Source organism: Stegodyphus dumicola, chromosome X1 (genome assembly GCF_044657685.1).
Source record: "Stegodyphus dumicola isolate Sdum_Otavi_A_Nest chromosome X1, ASM4465768v1".
Classification (NCBI taxonomy): Eukaryota; Metazoa; Arthropoda; class Arachnida; order Araneae; family Eresidae; genus Stegodyphus; species Stegodyphus dumicola.
This window is the reverse complement of record NC_140780.1, coordinates 196944875-196967481: the sequence shown is the minus strand read 5'-3', so window position 1 is coordinate 196967481 and position 22607 is coordinate 196944875. Positions and strand designations below refer to the sequence as shown.

The following is a 22607-nucleotide window of genomic DNA, read 5'->3' as shown; positions in this document are numbered from 1 at the left end:
TCTAGAGAAATAAATTCTGCATAGTTCTGACAGATGTAAAAAAAAAAAAAAAAAAAAAAAAAAAAATTCACTGGAAAAATCATGTTAAAAAGTTTTCGCCAGTGAGAATGATAACAGTATTTTTTGGCTTAAGTAGAAAATATGCGTATGTGGCATTTGCTCAAACTCAAATGGAAAAACTGCCAAATATTTATCATTGGAAGAAATATTTCATTGCAGCAGATCGCGCATTGTGTCATGGTTTGTTTGGTTTATGTGATTACGGGGGGAGGGAGGGATGCTTTCATGGAGGGCGGACTTTAAGGGAAACTGGCCAGTATACCCGTTACACGTACAGAAAACCACGAAAACGCCCATGCAGCCAGCCCATTCGGAGGATTTGAACCTCAGACAGAACTACCAGTATTCATTGACTTTAGCGCTCGGCCACATTTTGTTGATGGAAAAGTGTTATGTCACCTACAACGAAAAAGAGCTGGTTCTAAATTTTAATGAAGAGTTTAATTTACGTGCGAAGTAAGGAATTTGTATTAAGTAAGTAAAAGTAGTATTGCCAGTAATAATGCCAAGTATTAGGAAAGGAAAAAAGGAAGTAAGTAATAAGTTCCAAAAAGGAAGTAAGTAATAATGCCAGGGATGAATTTATAACACCTTACTTCTGGTGGCTAATTGCTCTGGCGTACTAATGAGATGGGTGAGATAATTTTGATAAATTAGTGAAAAGGTTTTCATACTTAATTTAAATGCAGTATGAAAAGGCTTTTATACTGCATTTAAAATTTTCATTGTAAAATTCAACCGTTTTCTTTCTGATAATTATTTTCAACAGTTCTGAGGTAGCTGATGTGGATCTCTGTCAATTTATCGGCTTGCTGCAAATATCAGCATGATCACTATCAAATTTTCATGATCTGTATCAAATTACCATCAAATTTTAAGCAAGTAGAAATAATGAAAAAATTTCTCCATGTGAAATTTGACACTTTTCAAGTACACAGCTTTAAGCAAAAATTTAGAATTAGAATTAATTGAAAATTACTAATTTTTTCATTAATGAATGCATTTACAAAATATAAAATTAGAATATTTTAAGATTATACTTATTCAGAGAAATAAATTTCTAGTCAATGATCTAACTCGCTTTTGTGCCATTTGAATTGTTTGGTAATATGTCATCAGAAATTACTACATAAACAATACACAGGTATAATGAATGATTTATGCTTGGAATGATGAACTTGTATTATTGAAACAAAATGTATTTATTTTTATCTCAGTTAAAGAAAAATATTATAGCTTATGGTCCTTTGAATTTACTTTTAGAATGATAACTTCTGAGTATTAGAGAATTAGCCTAATAATAAACATACCAGCTTAATAATGATGCATATTTCTTTGTAATACCCATAGCATAATAATAAGCACACACAAAAACAAGTACAATAAAACTATATGCATGAGGATTTAAGCAACTAATATTCAAGAATATAAACGTAACCAAGTATCTAAATTATTACTATAAATTAAACGGACTTCTAAACATTCTTATGTATAAAATGCCCCCAAAATTAGGAAGGAGCCTATCTAGGCCATAACGTTTAAGGAAAGAAAGACAGAGGTATAAAATCTTAGGTAACGTGATTAATTATCTTATTTGAAATTGTATATTTTGCACTCCTGAAAATCTATTTTACTATTTCTTTTTTTCTGGATATATAGTATATATTAAAAATCGCATGACTGAAGGAATTTAAAGCTAACGAAATAAATATTATCATGGTATATGTCTGCCCTTAGGTCAAATACATACACGGCCCCTTCTTCACCTTCTATTAATTAGACTACCTGATTTGTAATTAGGAGGAGAGATCCAATATTCCTCAGCCCTTGTTCCATCACATTTAATGACCTCGAAAAGAAAGACAAGACAGTCAAGTCTGCTCCTAATTAATGATGTTACAAATGTTCTATAAATTTCAGATTTGATGATCGAGCAGCTGATTTATTTGCTGAAATATCTTGGTCTGAAAGGTATCACTTGATTCTTCCATGAAGGAAGCCATTATTGTTGATTAAAAAAGGAGAGAAATAATCTGTTACGAGACACATGATCTGATGTGGTGATGGAGACCTTCATTTTGATGCTTCAGAATTCTCGAAAAATATGTGGAGTTTAGTACTGTCATCTAAAGACCTGCTTAAATTGTGCCATTATCCCCTTTTCATTCCTTTCGGGAAAGCTATCTGGCTGTATCGTACTCCTTTCTCTAGACATAGGCATGAGGGCTAAACAGCAGCGTACTGGGCCTCATCCAGTCACGTTAGTGGAACTGTTCAAAATAGAGCACAATTAGGAAGTGTTTGGCAAAATATATTTGTACCTGCTACGGTCTGAGGAATTCGGCTTGACATCACGCGACATTCATAAACCTGTTAACAAACACATAGATATAGTGTCTATGTGTTTAAACAATAGCTCAGAGAACTGTTTAAAACAATCAGTCGAACACAAACAACACTTTTTTTTTTTTTTTTTTTTTGCGAAATAAATGTCTTTGCACACGAAGCCATGTTTTTACAGATAAAGCTTATGTCCTCTTATCTGTTGCTACAAAATGGTCGTCAACAGACTGAAGCAAAGTTTTTTTCTTGTTCGAGAGTTTCTTGTCAAAAAGTTGCCTCCAGAAAGATGTTCTAACCAGTAGGTGCTTTGGCTTGCTTTTCTCAGAGAGTACATTAGTTGGGGAATAGATTCTATAGGCTGTACATACATTATGAAAACATTGGTAATTTGGCCGCAAACAGCACTACGCAAATTACTAAATATTAACTCGCAAAGTAGCAATAAATATTAATAATTATTAATAAAGCTTGGTCAGTGTGATTCATTGTGCATAATAAATCACTGTAAAAACAAATGATATAAAATAACGACTTCTGTTATTTACAGTATGCACCCATTACTAATTACATCTAACAACTTGCATTACACGCAAACACCTTAAGTCGACAAAAAAATTCAAATACAATATTATCACATTTCTAACAAAGAGCGAATTGCAAAAAATTACATTACAGATATAATATTATCAGATTTTTAACAAATTATTTATTTGGGTAGGAAGAGCGTCTGGGAATTTTGCAGTTTCTAAGCGCTTTAGAGTTTTCAGCGATTTGAGTTAAAATTGTATAAGCAATTGCAGTGTTGAAATCCTTGATCACCTAAATTAGAATTCTTACGAGTACATTATCTTAAACTTGTTTCAATATCTTGAAATTTATTGACTGAAATTTAAGCTTCCTTTCAGGCAAAAAAATAATCCTTCTTTCTGCAGAGTTGATTTAAAATGTCACGTTTTCTAGCTAGTTTACGTAAGTTTTTAATTTTCCTTAGAAATTATAACAACTATAATATTCCGACTATCAGCCTTACCCTTATCTGCCTCTAGTATTCTTATCCGTATGGGCTTCTCCTAAACTAGCAGCTGGAAGTTCTAACTTCGAAAGCGGTAATGTTTTTTTCCGTTTGCGCATTTAGTGACTGTTTAGCACAGCGTCGAGCTTCTCGAATACTTTCTGAGACCTTTATCGAGTGCAAAAGAAGAGTCTTTCTTTTTCCTCTTCATAATTTTCCATTTCAACAACAACGAAACTTTTTGCTTTGTTCTTTTCATCTTTTTTGTTTCAGAATTATGTTGCACTCTTTTATTTACTGAACAGACTAATTTTTGTTTTTGATTGGATCTGCAGTAGTTATAACCTCCTTTTCACTCGAATCTCACAGTTTCACTTCCATATATAATTTCAGCCAAATATAATTCCAGCCAAATATAATTCCAGCCAAATATAATTAATATAATTGCAGCCAAATATAATTTCATACGAACAGAAATCTGTTCCAGACTGATGTGCTCCATTTTTCACAAATTTAATGAATTTATTCCTTCTTGTTGTATTGTTTGTTTCATGCCAAAGAATAACATATTTTCAATGTCTTGGTTTGCCTTTTGAACTGAAACTTGTGACTGATTATGTTTTGTCTTTTGATGAACAATTTTGAATTCATTCTGCATTCCACAAACTTCTTCAATAATTTTTTTCATAAATTCTCGCCTATTGTCACTCTGCAAGATGCACGGGTCTCCAAATATTGTGAACACACATCCAATAGATGACCAGCAACTTCTTCGGTTCGTTTTGATTTTAAGGCTCTTAATTGAACACATTTTCGTTAAATGGTCTCAACAAAGCACAAAAGTCTCCGCACGCTTGTGACTGCATGTCGAGGAGATCAACTTGATACCATGTATTCAATTCATTACTTTAACAAGACGTTTTCTTGGAACGCTTTTTTTTTTTTTTTTTTTTTTTTTTTTTGACAAAGTTCAAAGATTTAAATGCACTGGTTTCCAAAAGTTACGCAATAGAACTGAAAAATCGGCTAAAAGTAGTTCGAAATTCTTGAAATTTCGATGTGTTACGAATAAAAGCAAGATTCATGAAGCAGCATTACGCAAAAGCCTGGCGCAAACATCGCATTACCTAAATACCGTACAATTTAAAACTAGCTGTATAGGAGGAATCGGTATTCAATGAATGAGAATATATTATACAGTTTCGAAATAGCTAAGGTGTAAAAATGATTTTGAGGCGACATTTGGCAGCAGAACTGCTTTATAGGGCCACAGGCCGATTAGAAGCAGGTCAACGACAATCTGACGTTGCAAAATGGCTTAATGTTGACTGTTTCGTGGTAAGCTGGTTATGGAGCCAATTTCTAACTGCTGGGTCAGCCACTCGAAGACCTACCAAAGGCAAGCCAAGTGTTACGACTTTTGCAGATGATCGTATCTGCGACTTAGTTCACGTTGCAACAGAGTTGCAACTCAATCTCAGCTTAGATACGAGCTTATTTCTGCTACAGGAAAGACAGTATCAGCCACGAAGTACGCAGAAGGCTGCATGAAAGAGGTCTGTATGCTAGGCGACGAACACTGTGGGTCTCGCCTACCTTCCGCCATCGAAAAAAGCCTTTGAATTAGGCACGTAATCATGAAAACTGAACTGAAAATCATTGGAGGTCTGTTCTGTTCACTGATGAGTCCCGCTTTGCTTTGCAGAGTGATTCTCGACGTGTTTACATAAGAAGAGAAGCAGACACTTCATATCTTCTGTCTAACATACAGGAAAGGGATAGCTATGCAAGAGGTAATGTCCTTATTTGGAGAGGAATATCTTTAGGTGGCACACGTGTGTTGCTACATAGAACTCTGAATGCTCAGGGGTACAGAGACGACATACTGGTTTCTATTGTTCGCCCGTATGCTACTGCAATTGGCGATACCTTCATTTTGCAAGCAGATATTATCCTCTCTTACACTGTTTCCCTTGTGCTTTAGTTTCTCGAAGAATAAACTGTAGTCCAAATGGAAATATCAATACGCTTTCCCGACCTTAATTCCACTGAGCATGTGTGGGACTTTAATTCTACTGAGCATGTGAGGCGTGTTGCCGATCTTCTGCCCGCTCTCCAATCCTTAGATGGGCTTAGAACTGCTTTACGTAATCACTGGGCATTGCTATCCATGCAGCTCATTTACAACGACATAAGCAGCATGAAACATCGCTGTCAGGGCTGTATTGATAATCTTTTAAGCATTAATTATTTATTTCGAGAATTGATAATCTTTCTTTAATGCTGAAGAAAACTAAAGCCAACAATGTGATTAAAATTGTTTATATGTAACTTTTTTTTTTTTTTGAAAAAAGTGTTATGAGCGTTTAAAGATACTCCATTTTTGCTTCTCATTATATCACATTATGCCAAGTTACGCTATAACGATATTTATTATCCACGATACAAGATAAACTTCCATTTCTCAGCTGTACCGCAGTTCGACGTAGCATGAGATTTTAAATTTACCTCTCAAATTAATGTTATTCGTTGCTTAAAAAGCTGAGCGATTTAAAGGTAATATAGTACACAACTCTTGTTATATTTTAGTTTTAATTTTTAATGATATCTGTCGCTGATGTAATTCATATAATTTGTAATATATCTAACTGGGTTGTTATAAGCATTAGTATCATTACTGTAACTGATGTTTGTTTGTTTAATGGATTCTATTCTGTCTCAGGAAAAGATTTGTTTTAGTTTATTTGAGTATGGCAAAGCACGCGAGGGTTATCTGCCTAAACGAAGGGATGCCTTAGTGGAGGACTTCGTAAGAAAGCTGACTTGTATTCATGTGACACATTGGGGAAAATCATCCTGAGGGAAAAGGATGCTTTCGTGGAGGATTTTCTAAGGGAAACTTGCTTGTGTCCCAGCACATAAGAGGAAGACCATGCGGACAGCCCGTTTGTGTCGAACCAGGGGTAAAGCTGCCAGAGTTCAGAGATCTTATCCACTCAATCATTGGTGGACTGTTGTGGTTAATAAAAAATATTACTAACGCGATGTGTTATGCGCTTTGGCGCAGAATAATTCTTTGCGCCCTGTTTTAAATTACATTAAAAATTAAAGATATTACGCAGAAATAAGCATAATTAAATAAATTTTCATTTTACCCTATTTCAACACAGTAAATTAACGTCTATACTTAGATTTCCCATTGAATGAATATTGTTGGGAATTTTTAGGCATGAATAATAAAGCAAAATATTAGAGTAGCTAAGTTCCATTTTACATCATAATCTATTTCTTCACAAATAACAGCAGATATTTAAGTATATGTATTCACCAGTTTATTCATTTTAAGCAAAATCATATTTTCCCTAAAATTTCGTATTCTATGAGGAAATTAAGAAGGTATATGAGAGAACATATTATAAACAAATAATTTTTTTAATAATTTAAATAATAAATTAACTTCTTAACAAATTATTGCGTATTTAAACGAAACTGATAAATGTTCTTCCATCTTCGAATGAACTACATGAGCCGCAAATAAATCATTATCTAAAGATAAAACAAATAAGCATTGAAAAATAATCGCGCTGTATACATATTAAAAAAGTTATATTAACTAACCTGTTCGATTCCGGTACATTTAATATCAGTTGTCTTCCGTTAGTTCCCTTTCTTCTAAAAACCTCTGAATTTAAGAGGCTGTATATAGCTAACTCAGAAGATATTTGCAAAATGTGTATCCTTTTCATTTGATATCAAAATTAGCTATCGCTCAACTTAAAAAATATTTCTGCTTAAGTTTCATTTTAAATATGCATGCGTAAATTTTTATGTATATTCTTTAAATTTTATGTTGCTTAATTTTAAGTCATTAAATACACATTTAATATTTACGTTTATTATAATAAAATTCTATAGCTCATGTCATAGAATTAAATAAAGGGTTTAATTATATAGGGTTTAATTATATCTGTACAGTTGTGCGTTATAATTACGAATATATCATCCAGTGAATGTTAAAGTTTCTAAACCTTTAGATGCAATTTTCTCAAATTCATTAGCAATAATAATATAGTAAGGAATAAGGAAATAACTGAATTTTTCCTTCTTTTAATTTTTATACTACTTAAATGCATATAGGGGAGTGGTAAATTGGTTATCCAAGACTCTTTTTCCTGTACACTTATGTTTAAATTAGACTATTTGTTCATTTTATATATTAGAAGAATAAAAAGCATTATAGAAGGAAAAATGGCGAATAAAACTGAAGAAAGGCGTTCTTTATTTTCAAATTTTCAGGGAATTTATAACCATTTTTTTTCCTAATTTGATTCTGCTCTCAACTACACAGTTCTTCCTCGGTAAATTCTAGTTACCACAATTATTTGCGCCTGAAGTGATAAGTATATTGGTTGCTACTACTACTTATTTTGGATAAATATTAATTAAGAGTTATCTTATAATTTGAAACTGATTTTATTTGAATCTTCATATCTTGGTATGTAAACTGGGACGTGACTGACTATATGAAAAGCTTTACACGATGAGAACATATCGAAAGTATTACGGAGATATTATGCTAAATTTCAATTAAAATCGCCTTTCATTTTTTTTCCTGCCGTACCTATTTCAATACAAACTAGATTTTAATAAGGGTTTGGCGTAATCTTTTATTAATTTTCCTTCCAAGATTTTTTTTCCCATCATTATTTAAAAATTCGGAAAAGCAGCGGCAGGCCTAATTTTATTCTTCTCCTTGCACCGAGGCATCCAGTTAGCCACGTGGTTACTTGAAGCCACGTAATTGCAGATGTCTGTGTATCGATAACATCAAACTAGCATTGATGTCTGAATATCGATAACATCAAACTAGCATTGATTAATGAATATTACTTTTCATGCAGAACTGTTAGATGTGCACCTGGAAAATTTTATTAATTAGAAGCATGGGGCATAGCTGATGAATATGGATTTTAACAAATACTGTTCAACATTGCTGCAAAACTGGAAATACAGGCATTTCTCCCTTTAAAGCTTTTTTCTTCCCCACCCTGAATTAAAAAAAAATCTATATTTAACGTTATGCCGTTATATCTGCAAAAGCGTTATTTACCATGCCTATAAATTAACAATTTTTTTTTATAAATTAAGATTTATTATGCGGTGTAATTATTTCTCCTCAAAGTTCCATTGCTAATTAGAGTTTGTTCATCTATGAGAAAAAGAAATAACAATACAAAATTGGATAAAAATTTGAGATCATCATTCAAATAATGTAAAAAAAAAAATCAACATTTTAATATAAGAGCAGTTTTTTTTTTTTGTTAAAATTTATTTATTTTTCATTTCTCGCACCACTTTTCTTATCTTAGTAAATACATCGTTTCCTAGAAAGTTTGAAAGTTTGGCCCAATTCCTCACCCCCCGTTTTTTACACCTTTTTTACTTTTATACTTTAGTATCCGTATACACAGCTAAAAGCTTACTTGTGTCGGCTATCCTTATGGCCCTATAATCCACCTTATAATAAAATATGCATGTAGTTAAGTACAGAGAAAGCTCGAAACTTTCTAAAGTATTTAATATTTTATATGATTAAAATCACCATTTGTACTGATAATTATAATTTTATTGTCTAAGATGATAACTAGCTGCCCGCACCCAGACCATCAAACATTTACAAAAACGAATGAGCATTAATATGTCTAATTTCGGTACCCAAATATTTCGCATACTAAGCAAGTCAAAATTTGCAGTTAAAATAAGTTAATATTTTCACCTTTACTGCAAGCAGAACTAATTTTTATCGAGTGCAGTCGTTAACTATTATTTATCAGTTTTTCATTGATGGTACATCCAAGGAACAATGCATTACGAATTCAAAATTCAGAAAGATACTGCCAGCAAATGGAGGGTTTAAACAAAGCAGTCTATGAAAACCGGCTCCCGATGTTCAATAGAAAGCATATCATCATAATGGCAGACCACATACTGTTTTCGCGACACGTCAGAAAATCGTAGGAATAGGGTGATAAAATTGACCACATCCACCATATTCCCCAGACATAGCACTCTGCGATTATCACTTGTTTCTTTCCTTGTAAAAGTTTTTGAACGGAAAACAAATTCAAAACTGAAGCAGATATCAGCCAATCACTACTTCTTTGTCTCTAAGGACAACACATATTCTAAAAAATGGTATTTACAAATTACCATCAGGTTGGCAAGAGATCATAAGTAACGATAGAAGTTATACTGAACAATAAATATTATTAAAGGTATGAAAAAATGTATTATTTTCTTTCGCTTCTCTAACGGACAGAATTTCCTGGTAGGCTTTATATTAACAATGCCGTCGTCTTCGAAATATGTGAAGAACTTCAAATTGACTATGACTGGAGAAAAGTCATTTTTCAAATAGGTGGCCGTGACTTCCGCTTCCAAAGGAGATCACAGGATCTCAGACGAAGCTCTAAGATTTGTAAATAAACTAAAACAATATAGTACTAATATAGAAACTAATAAATCGATCGAATTAATTCAACATTTTATTAAAGTTCAAATTATTCAAAGTATGTGGACGTAATTGACCAGAAGACGAAAAGCAAAGTAGGCAGAATTCATTGGATGACTGTTTTATAAGCAAAAAGCGCGATTGTTGTTAATAAGCAAAATTCTTGTTAAAAACCTAGTTCTGTATAACTGAAACTGCTTTTTTGGCTTTACGTAAAATTTGTTTTAGAGGTTTTAAGTATTTTTTTTTGGGGGGGGGGCTCATAGTATCAAAAAGAAAGTTATAAGAAAATTATTTTTTTCTTCCTTCATTATGCACTAATTAACTTAGCTTTGTCATTAGTTTAAAATTCTGTTAAATTATTATATAGTTCTTTTGATTCAGGTGTTTTTTAACCTCTTGTCTTGTCTCTTACAGCCTTGGTATAGATAAATCATTAGGTAATAACTGCCATTACCAATAATGTTCTGCCTACAAATAGTTTTACCAATAGTCTTTTTGCCTTCACAAGAAGTCAACCTCACCTAGAATGTAGGTAATAATTCCAAGACATCATGATAATTGTAACTTTTCAACCAGTTTAATGAAATAAATAAAACAAAGAAAAGTTTTTCCCTGCCTTTTAGTGTAAAACAGATCATGAATGCAGGGTAATATCGAGAAAATAATAGTATCTAACTTAACTTTACGGCTTTAGCTCAAATAACTCTAACCAGTTCATTATCGAATATTCAAATAATTTGTTGAGAAAGCTGATTTATGAGCAGTATTAATCGGAATCTTTCAGAGGCCGGGGCTGTGTGAGCTCAAGAAGCAGATGAATAAAAAAAGGGGGGGAGAGAAAGAAAAACTGTATAGAGAATACGATGATTTAGTGCCATAGACTGCATTTACAAAGATGTTCTGTCAGCTTTCAGAAAACTGAGAACATGTGACCTATGTTCGTCCCAGTTCGCAAATCCTCCCGCCATGAACAAGTAAATTTGTGGCGATTACTTTTATTTTCTTCATTGACGTATCAAAAGTAATTTATGGCATGCTAAAAATGTAGCTAATATTTTTCGTTCTCTGGTAAGGATAGAGCGAAATAAACGTTGTTTATATTTAAAACTAAACACGTTTTTAAGTACAGCATGTTTCAGGAGAAAGATAGGATGTTTTCAAATATTTAATCGGCTTTAGTTAGGTTTACTAACTAGGACATGTTTTAGAAAAGCTCAAACTAAATTGTATTTGAAAAAATAATGGCAATTAAAATGTAATTAAAAAGAAATAAATGTTGGTGAAAAGGCTATTCTATACTATTATATATATATATATATATATAGAGAGAGAGAGAGAGAGAGATATATAGATATAGATATAGATATAGATATAGATATAGATATTAATATACAGACACCATTTATTGCCCTTGCACATTTATCCTAAAATAGGATAATATTTTAAAAAGAATTTCTTTTTGAACTAAAACTTATATTTACGCAATTTAAGTAAATAAATCACTACTTACTAGGACATGTTTTAGAAAAGTTCAAACTAAATTGTATGTGAAAAAATAATGGCAATTAAAATGTAATTCAAAAGAAATAAATGTTGGTGAAAAGGCCTTAAATGAAGCAAATATTAATATTTTAGCATTTTTGCAGCACTTTCCCCCTTTTTTTTATATTTTTTGATTTCGCAAAAATTAGAAATCTAACCTTTTATTCTTTCCTCCTATCTCTGTACTTATGTTTCGGAAAATTTTATACTCATTATAAAAATTAAAATACAAAAATTTGACGTTCGTACTACAAAAATTGAACAAGAGATTTAATTTCAAATTTTGCGATATTTGACATCATTCTGAATTTGCATTGAGAAATCGGTTAAAAAATAATAGAATAATACGAATTTGATTTTTCCCTATTAAATATGACTCTAATTTATTTGTGTCTTTCTTTATAAGTTTTACATTTGCTATGCTAAAAAATTTCGACTCAAGTAATTTATAAGTTTTTAGTGTCTAAAATTGAGTTACTAATATTTTCTTGAAGTTGTATTATTTTTCAATCGTAATCTGATAATTATAAAAAAATCATTAAAGTACAAATATTTTCCTTTTTAATTAATGCATATATTATCACGAGCTGACTATGTGCCAATACAGGAGCCTACCAATATTTTCCAGAATGCGAATTCTAGGAGATCTGTCAATAAGATCTTCATTTTGGAAAAAATCAAATTGATCACTATTTTTTCACAATAATTTGCATATAAATGCTCTTCACGTAATCTCTTAACATCTTAAACCTTTTTATAAATGATATTTTATTTTTAGTTACATATAATATTAATTTTTACCGGCTCTGCAAGCACATCTGTGCCTTTAACGCATAATGTTTATGCAAGATGGATCTCCTCCACATATTGCACGGTGTCTTATGAGTCTTTTTAAACGTCATTTTATCGATGAACATTTCAGCAGACTCCACTTTCGTAATGTGTAGCCTCCCCGATCCCCACTGGTAAGTCATGACAATCCAAGAACTTCATTTGCTCTTAAAGCCAGAATTTTACGCCACGTGCTCAACAGTTCCCAGCACGCATTTCAGAAAATCTTTTAACAAGCCATCTTGCGATTTCACTTGACAGCTGAAAATGATGGCCATCACGAGAAACATGTTTTATTATAATAAAATTTATAAAATTATGAAAATATTGTAAGATGGCGATAAATGTAAACATTTTTTTTTTTTTTCGCTGAAAGACATTTTCATCGCTTCATTAAGTCCGCAACAAAATTTCACAATTTTCTGATGACTGGTTTCGACTGTAGCCTGATTGTAGGCAGCTTTGAAGTAAGGTTCTTTAGTTCTGGACACTGTGTATATATATCTGTGACCAATGGTTCTGAAAACAAAAGCTGGATAAGGATTTTGTGGACATGGTTTGTATATACATACATATAATTGTTTCCAAAGTCCTATTTATTCAACAATTTTATATATAGATAACAACATAGACATATAATACAAAACATTCTCTATTCGTAAAAAAGCAAATTGAAAGTTAATTAAATTTTAAATGAAATTAAATTACAAATAAATGATTAATTATTGCTGCGAACTAATCTACAATATCATTTAAATTCTGAGAGCACACGCAAATCAAGTGCAAGTATCAAAATCTATGAATATATAATAAATGTATAATATATAATTCCAATAAATTTTTTAATCCTAAAAATTTATAAAAATGCATAAGTGGATAATTGCTGAGCAGGCAGGAGACAAACTTATCAAGGGGAAGTTGCCTCAAAACTTAACTGTTCAATTATTCAATTCGTGTTCCGTCATCCATGTAGGCAAGGATAAAAGGAAAATTCAAAATCAAAAGTAAAACCAAATGTTGTGAATTACTAAAAAGAAATTTTAAAAAGTGGAATTTAGAGAAATTACCAAGTAAAGACTAGAATAATTAAAGTCAATTTAGAGTAGAAAATCAAATGTTTTAGAAAACCAAAGTAATTTAGAAACTCTTGCCTGCAAAAACTCTTTTCTACAATACTCTTGCCTTCAGTGGATTTAAATTTAATTTAACTCTTTTGAAACAATATATGCACACACGCATATATATATGTTATGTATATAACAAAAGTTATATACATAAAATTAAGGACTTTCATTTTGAAAATGCATTGCAGGTGAGATTAACGTCACTTTTTTTTTTTTTTTTTCCACTTTCCCGGATTGTAATACCATTATATTTTGAATATATACATATATTCATAATGATACATATTATTAAAATCGTGCAAAATTTGTCAACTTTAGTTTATTTTACCACACAGATTTTTGCAGCGTCTAGTGTATCTTCGGCATTTAACTGTTTATTTATTTTTCAATTTCTTATTTACCAATAAAGGGAGCTGGCTTTCGAATTAGAAATTAAAAAAAAAAAACATATTTTGTCTTGATTATTCAATTAATTCCGCAGCATACTGCGCGATTTTAATGATATCTTAGTTGGAAAAGTTGATAAATTTCCAATTAAGATATCATTAAAATCTTATTTACCCTTTATTGGTAAATAAGAAATTAAAAAATAAATAAACAGTTAAATGCCGAAGATGCACTAGACGCTGCAAATCTGTGTGGTAAAACAAAGTTGATAAATTTTGCACGATTTTAATAATATGTATCATTATGAATTTATGTATATATTCAAAATATAATGGTATTACAATCCGGGAAAGTGAAAGAAAAAACAAACAAAAAAAAAAAAAAAAAAAAAAAGTGATGTTAATCTCACCTGCAATGGATTTTCAAAATGAAAGTCCTTAATTTTACCCACTTTATTAAATTACTTTTAAAATTGTATCTATATCTCTCGATCAGAGTCGTAGCTAGGGTTTTCAGCGCCTAGAGACAACTGAAGATTTCGCGCCCCCTAGTGCTTGCCAAGGATGAAAAATGTCGTAACATCAGTTTGGCGCCCCTTGGATTCTGCGCCCGGGGACAGATACTCTCCCTTGCCCCCCTCTAGCTACGCCCCTGCTCTCGATCTATCTATCTACCTATATATGTATGTATATAATAAATAAGAGCTGAGAAATTTCAAATTATGATGATTGATATTATTAATTTTTATATTGATGATTATCAAATCGAAAAAAATTAATTTGTTTTATTTCACTTTTAAAACGCTTTAATTATCTTAATTTTAAATACATTTTCTTAATTGACATTTTCTGTAATTTTTCAAAAGTATCCAGTTTTAAAAATCATTAGATTTAGTTCAGAAAGGTGGCTCTGTTCAAAATTCTTCGGTTGCTCCTTGAAAAAAGATCAAGGAATTTTCAGTAATTTTTTACAATTTTATATTGTTCAGGTTCAATAATTAAAAAAATTTTTTTTTGCATTTTGAAATGCTTATGTTTTTGTTTTGTGTACTGGCTTTTGGGCATCAGCCCACCTGTCGTAATTTATTTTTTCGTTACTTATATACATATAAATTATGCGATGTCATAAGCAAAGATTTAATGCGTAGAGTTCAACGATATCCGAAATTCGAAGTTCGAAAAGAAATAGTAAAGATATCAAATAAAATTGCATTATTACTGTACGTCAACAGCACGGCGAAGTCGTTGTAACATTGCAAAGATGTCATACTATGACGATCAAAATGTACAGTGACGTTGTAGGTAACGTAATGTAATATACAAATGTGCTGCAACCGTCCTGGCCGATAATAATCGGACTTCGGTTAACACAGCTCGTCCAACACGGATTAAAAAAAAAAAAATAAATAATTGTAACTTTCAGATTTTATACTGTATTTTTAACGTTTATTTTACCTTTACTTATTAAATATCATGTTCTTCGTACTTAAACCACAAAAGTCAATTCAACAGCAATAACACACAATATTTAAAGAGCATATCTTTAGAATTTCCGATACAGTCTCACGCGCTGGAGATATTTTTTTTTTCGTACAGTGTTGCAATTGATCGCTTTGAAATCATTGAGTTTGTTAATCAAAAATTCATTTAAGTTTTACAAAATATAAAACAGATAATAAAACAAATTCCAGATTCCAAATTTGGCCTTCCAGATTCGTGTGGAGGACTACGATATTCAAAAATTGATGTCTCCAGGTTCCGTTGTTTTTGTCACAATGCGAGAAACATACATTCATGCAGATTCTTCCTTATTTAATTTCTTTAAATATTATGGAGGGCTGCAATATTTGGTGGCAACAGTTTGAAAACCGAAACGCTGTTTTATACCGGACGACGCAAAATGCCAAAACGAAATTAATAGCCCTTCTGAGTAAATTGCCCCTTTGGGCTACAAGTGATATATATGACGTTGTAGGTATGGCTTAATGTCGTCTTTTTGTGACATTACATTGCTGCGTTTGTGCGACGTCACACTGCGACGATTATATGATTTCGTATTGTGACATTAATGTGAAGTCACATAGGGACGTTGATTTGAAGTCATATTGTGACGTTGTTTTTGAAGTCGCTCTCTAATGTGTAATTACGCTGCGACATTATTATGAAGTTACACCGTGACATTATTGTGAAGTTATACTGCGACGCAGTTGTAAAATCAAAGCATACAATAAAGTCGGAGCAGAGTTTTGTAAAGTAGATTAGCAACTAAAGCCTTCATCGTTAATATTTATTTCTTTAAGCTTTAAAAAAAACAGTACAGGAAGACGAAGCATGGTGAAATAGGAAACCTTCTTGTCAGATTTTTTTCTACACAAGCATAACTCTTCGATTTTTTTTAAAACACATTCATATTGCCTTCATTGCTATATATAGCATGGATAAGCAATTAAGCTTCCAAAAGCGAATAAGCAGCCTCTACTCTTTTATTCAAAGAAAGAAGTTACGCATTTTTATATATTATATTTCATAAGCAAATAAATCCAGTTTGCTCTTGAACGCTCTGAATTTTGCATTTTAATGATGATTTATGTGAATTTTTGTTGCTGGAAATTAAGAACAGCGAAAGGAATAGGGATAGATTTCAGACGGATTGCTCGCCCTATTGATCTGAAAAATGTTTTAGAGAGTACAAATACCTTTAAACATTGCCTTTAGAAATAGCGGATTTTTTTTAATAGACGTGATTTTCAAATTCAGATTTTCAAATTTTCAGATTTATGTGATTTTCAAAATCTAAAAAATATGTTGAAAATAAACCAAAATTTCTTTTGGTTACTTTACTAATGTCTAGTTGTTTAGTATAAAGTGCTATGACAGAAGTTTAAATCAGTTTTGTAAACGGATTTCACTTCTTATGCGATATCCATAAAAGTCTTATTTATCGAACTTCATCCTGTTTTCGTGCGTTTCTTCGTGTTTTTCGTTCGTTTTCCGTGTTTTGTTTTTCGTGTGTGTTTTTTGTGAAGTGAGTGTAATGCTACTTGTTGGTTGCTCTTCTAAAGCAGGTTTCCTGAAAAACAGCACTTTAAGACAGCTCTTCTGTTTTAGTTTTTGTACTAAACTTAAGTTCATGTTAAATTTGTGTCTATACGAAGCAAGTTATGGTTACAGAAAGTAGCTTATAGTAGTCAAATAGCTTAAGATATTTCTTACGTAATACATTTCAAGTTAAACACTTAACTTAACTAACAGAAGCATACCTCTAAATAAGTAATAGGGTGTGTAATGTCATCTCTCATTCACATGTGTAATCAAAGAATATGAAGAATAAAATTCAATTAACTTAGTAAAAAGAAAATGAGTAAACAGGAAGGTAAGCTCTAAAACAAAACACATGTGTGTTTTCTCCCTAGGAAAGAATGAACTCAAACTCATAGGAGTTTTCTAAAAACATTAATTCACATTTACAGTAGGCACTAGAAAAGCAACATCTCTACTCTAGCTGATTGATACGTGTCTAAGAATCGAATCTAGAATGCGACTGTCGGTTTATTCTAAATATTCAATCAGAGAGAAAAAAAAAAAAAAAAAAAAAAAAAAGCTGCAGGAGCTTTTTATCATACAGTTATAATGTATCATGCAGTTACTTTTTATCAAAGAATGCAATAATTTTGTGTGTCAATTTTTTTAAAAATCCTTCAGTAGCATCAGTTACTATTTTTAATGATAACGAAATAATTGACACTAGTCACAGTTACAAGCCTAGTATATAAGTGGCACCATTACATTCACGGTATGCATATCTTCCTCATTCGGTCTTTAAAGGTTTTAAAAATAATTTTGCCTCCCGTCTAGATCTTGAAATTTAATGTTACTTGGTGTGATATGCGGCTCATCATATCGAATAAAATTAGCACTTCGAAACATTTTTTAATTCCAAATAAGAATAATATTTAGAAACGATCAAACTTTTCGGAAACAAAAACAAGACTCGATTTTGTCCTCTCCATAACAGCACGCATGAAGGACTACGGTAACTCCCAGAAGATGACGTTTGAAAATCGAACTTTGGCATACTCATATGCACATAAAGAAAAACGGTTTGTATTATATTAAGAATAAGAACAGTAGAACATAGTTATCTCAACTGTATGTCATCAGCTGTCGTTCTACTGTTGTTGATATTAATATTTAGCAGTTATTTTTTCGTACGTATTTGATGTGATTTCTTTATGAGACGATGGAAGGTGACTCACTTTTATAACATGAGTGACTATATTTTTGCGGGAACAGCTTTTCCAACACTTGAAGAATCTTATCCTCTAAAGAGGAAAAGCGTTTTGGTTTACACAGGTAATAATCATCTTCCTAGTCATTCATCCCGGACTAAATCGGCTTGAATTTTACATCGAAGTTCCTATGCGCGAAATACTTAGTGAATTTTGCAATGGCAGGACCTTATTCACCTCGGTAACATGTGCCAAGAAATGTAAATTGTTATATTCATAGCAAAGTACAACAGCAAAATTTTTTTAATTGACGTTGAAATGTTTGTTCCCGAAATTTCTTTTCGAGTGAATGATAACAGTACTGTAGAGGAAATATTTAACGCAATAAAAATTAGAAAGGTCATTATTAGCTATGCTAATAAGGGTCAATAATATTATTAAGAATAATGCAGATTGTTTTAAAATCTATAAGTTTGGTATAAGTAATGTATTGTTATAATTTGAGAGACATGGAAAGCCCATTATATCGCATAGTTTGACAAAATCCCTGAGATTTGGAAATTTGACTTCCTCATGTGTTTGAAGTAGCAAGATGAAAATAACGGAAGACGATTTAGTAGTACAACGTGACACGACAAATAGGAAGAGTAGTTTGGTAACATTAAAGGTTTCTGCAATCGAATAAACGGAAAAACTGAAATTTTGAAAATTAATTTCAATTCTCACGTAAGATGTAAAATGTTTAACTCACGAATTAATGTGTAAAAATTTCAGTGACCCGAATTCTAGTTCATTTAGTCCGCGGCGCTGTACGTATGAAGAAAGAAAATGTGTTATCAGAAACAGGTATCGAAAAGCTATTTTGTTAGCTTTTGAAGGCAAAGCATTAATAGCAAGCACTTTAAAACTTGTTAGTTGAAATCCTTGATATTTGGGCCGATTTTCATTTGCTTAGATGACGATTGTATTTTTAAATCGTTTTCAGACTCACGTGGAGACTGATTTAGCAGTTTGTTATTTGAAAATTCAAAATATAATGTTTTTAATTTTTTAGGTTTGAATGGTAGCAGGCCAACGAGTGGTTGCCAAGCTTCACGACGGCGAATTCTACTACGTCTGCGCAGCGCCCGCAAGCGTCCGAAGCTGTATTTAAGAACTGGTCTCCATTATACGAAAATACAGATCAAGAGCATAGTATGAGTTCGTATTATACTAATTCTTATATACCTGACCTCAGGAGTCCAGCAGGGGTCGAACAGTACAATGGACAACAAGTTCACAATCAACCGAATGGTGATTTGTGTGATCAAGGGCAAAGACAGTATATTCAGCCGCAATATGCATCTTCGCCAGTGCAAGGGGCAACTTATCCTCGTTTTCCCCCTTATGACAGACTGGAGATTCGTCCGATCACCTCGTCGCCTAATTCACCTAGCCCCCCGGGCCAGTATTACGGGAATCCTTGCAACCAAGCACCTCCTGGACCTCCTCTTCCTCAGCCGGCACATCAACCGCCCCAACATGCACCTATGAACCATCCAAACGCATATGTACCGCAGGATGGACAGAATAATTGTCGGGGGTCACCTCATCACGACCCCAACGGTTCACAGCATCCAAACATGTCACCAGCTCAGTATCCAAGCTGCAAAATGCAACCTCAACCGGTTCCACACGGACCGCCCCATCAACAACAAGCTCTAGGTCACGACCCCAACGGGGTGGTCCATCGACAGGTGAATTCGGAATGTGGACCGCCGCCCCCTCCGCCGCCCAATACCATGCCCCCGTGCCAAAGTCCGGTTCAGTCCCCGCAACAACCGCCTCCCCAGATGTACCAGAATCACGGCGGCCCCCCATCCAATCAACAACAAGTTCAACAACAGCAACAGGTTCAACCTCCTCAAGCTGGGAATATGCCCAGTCCGCTCTATCCATGGATGAGGAGTCAGTTCGGTAAGTCATTTCTTATTCGTTTTCATCTTTAGACTGAAACTAAAATGTTAACTTTATTCTGATGAAAAATTACACAGCAGAAAAGTGGTCGAGTGCATATAATTTTTTCTTATTCTATAACAGTGTGTGAAAATGTGCTTATACTTACTCAATTTTCGAAATACGATTTAGGTCATCGTTTCATAACAAATAGTAAAATATAAATATTTAAAGACCATTTTTCTCTCAAAAAAGATAAATAAATAAGCTATAAAGAAACTAATTGTTTTCGTTAATGAATATTTTTCTAACTTTACAAAATAACGAAAATATAAAACTAATACTTTAAATTTTTATACTTATCCGATTTATTATTTAAGAGGAGCATAGGCTCCTTTCCTGCTGTGATGCACGTATATTTTTCATCTTTGATGAGGACTGGATTTAAAAAAAAAATGTTAATGTTAAAAATTTATTATTTTTTCAGTCTTTTTCTTTTTGTTTATGTCAAATTTAGGAAAATAAAAATTTAAATAGCAGTGAATCGATAATTTCAGAAAATTCTACAATGCAAATTTTAATTTATTGCTAATTTGAGGATTTTTAACCTTACTTCATTCGCTTCTGAAATTGATTCTGTTTACTGAAAACAATTAAGTGTATTTTATATAATCATGTAACCTGGTCTCCCATCTAAATGTCTATTAGAAATAGCAGTCGCTGTGTTATTCAATGTGCTCAAGTTTTGTGTCTTTTTGTTTGCTTTTTTGATTTGATACATTAATTTTTAACTTGCATTTTATTTTAATTGCCCGAAATTTTTATTTTGTTCTCTATTTTTGAGTTTTGTTACTTATTTTTTTTTTTTTTTGTAATTTTTTTTTTGTAGTGCTTGTTTATTATTTCGTAAAACTATCATCATAAATGATTTGGGCCATAAACAAATCGTCAGTATATTGAGATTTTAGAAATATATACAAAAATAAGACATTTAAAATTTAATTAATGTCTTAGCTAATCTTAATTTGCAATATTTTTTTTAAAGTATAAATTAAGAAAAATAGTTTCGGTTGTTTATTCATAGAAACTTTTATAATATATTAGTAAAAACATCGTGCGCTCTTTAAATTACGAATTGTTACTGTTTTTAAATATTACAGTCAAGTTAACTGCAACTATATGGAGTAGGTTATTGACAATAGTTTTATGTTACTTTTTTGTGGCATTTTTTAAAATGATAATGTTGAAGAAATTTCACTATAAGCCAGTTATCGTTACTAATTTAAAATCCTTCGAACTGTGCGACTAAACAGATACAGCCGAATACAATCATTAGTTAATATTGAAATAATTATTTTTCGATAAAAATGAATTGAATTTTTATCAAAATTTTGAATATTTTTACGAACGTGGTTTTCGAAACTAAATATGAATTTACTAAACTAAATATAAATAATTAGTAACATATTATATAGAAATATATTTATTTTTATATATTATGACTGAGGATATAATGTTAATCATGATTATTGAAATACAGGTTTTTATTAATACACATGAAAAAGTTTCCCTTTAAAGGGAGTGTGAAACAGATGTGTCGAGGTAGAAACTTGCTTTTTAAATATATGCTTTTTTGTGTGTGTGTGTGAAAAATAGATACGTATGCAGTAAAGATATGCTTTAGGTTAGTCCTCAGTTTCAGAGAATTTTTATTATTATATTTTATTAGTATTAAGAAAAGAAGGTATTTTAATAGTAATACTAGAAAATATCTTAATACGATAATAGGTTAAATAATAGCTCTAAAATAAATAAATAAGAATAATGTGTAAATACGTAAAAAATTAAACCTAATTTAAGCCAAATTTGTTAATTTTATATGGTGCACAAAATAATGCTTTTAAAAAATACAAAAATTTAAGGAAAAATGCATTATAATTTCTTCACTTTACACTTTATAAATAAAGAAGTGTGTACTTAATAAAGAAAATTATTTTCTGGCTTAATACTTTCTGTGCTAAGAATTAGGCAAAAATAAGAATTTGAGATTCTGTTTTCGTTAACATGTGCAAAATCTTAAAAGGCGGTGAAAATCATAACTATATTTCTACACATTCCACTATATTCCTTATAATTACGATGCATCTATATTTACTGTAAAGTTTTTATGGTCACTTTTAACGTATGAATATGAAAAATACTGATTTAAATTATTTACTTTTGCTTGTAAATGCGTAATGGCTAGTGATAATGCGCTGAATGAAAGTAAAACTAGGAAAAATTATATATTGCTCGTGAAATGCACTAATAAAATAACTCAGTATGCAATTTATTAAATATTACTTCTACCCATATCTACATTTATAATTTTCTCTTTTTCCACTCAGCTGTATTTAAATGCTCTTAGATTATAACAAAATCTAAAGTGAACAAGCAGCCAAAGATAAAGTTTACTGAGTTTTAAAAAGAACTCTTGCAAAATTTCAAGTAATATTAACAAAAAATTATATGTATGATTTTTAAATCTAACGTACAGAGTAACTTTCTTTTGAATTCCTTTCTGAATATATTTTTGATGAGGATGTTTAATACAAGAGAAGTTAGTTATCGAAGAAGAAAACATTTATTTCT

The 22607-nt window shown here is 31.5% G+C and overlaps 1 protein-coding gene across 4 annotated transcripts in view; it reads left to right on the top strand.

Moving 5' to 3' along the window:
* Positions 1-22607, top strand: part of LOC118192162 (uncharacterized) — a 201952-nt gene that overhangs the window by 94149 nt on the left and 85196 nt on the right. For all 4 annotated transcript variants that reach the window (XM_085807839.1, XM_085807837.1, XM_085807838.1 and 1 more), the window contains exon 2: positions 19096-19997. In XM_085807839.1, coding sequence (XP_085663965.1) covers positions 19238-19997 — 760 coding nt within the window. In that variant the 5' untranslated portion in view covers positions 19096-19237. The remainder of the gene's footprint in view (positions 1-19095; positions 19998-22607) is intronic.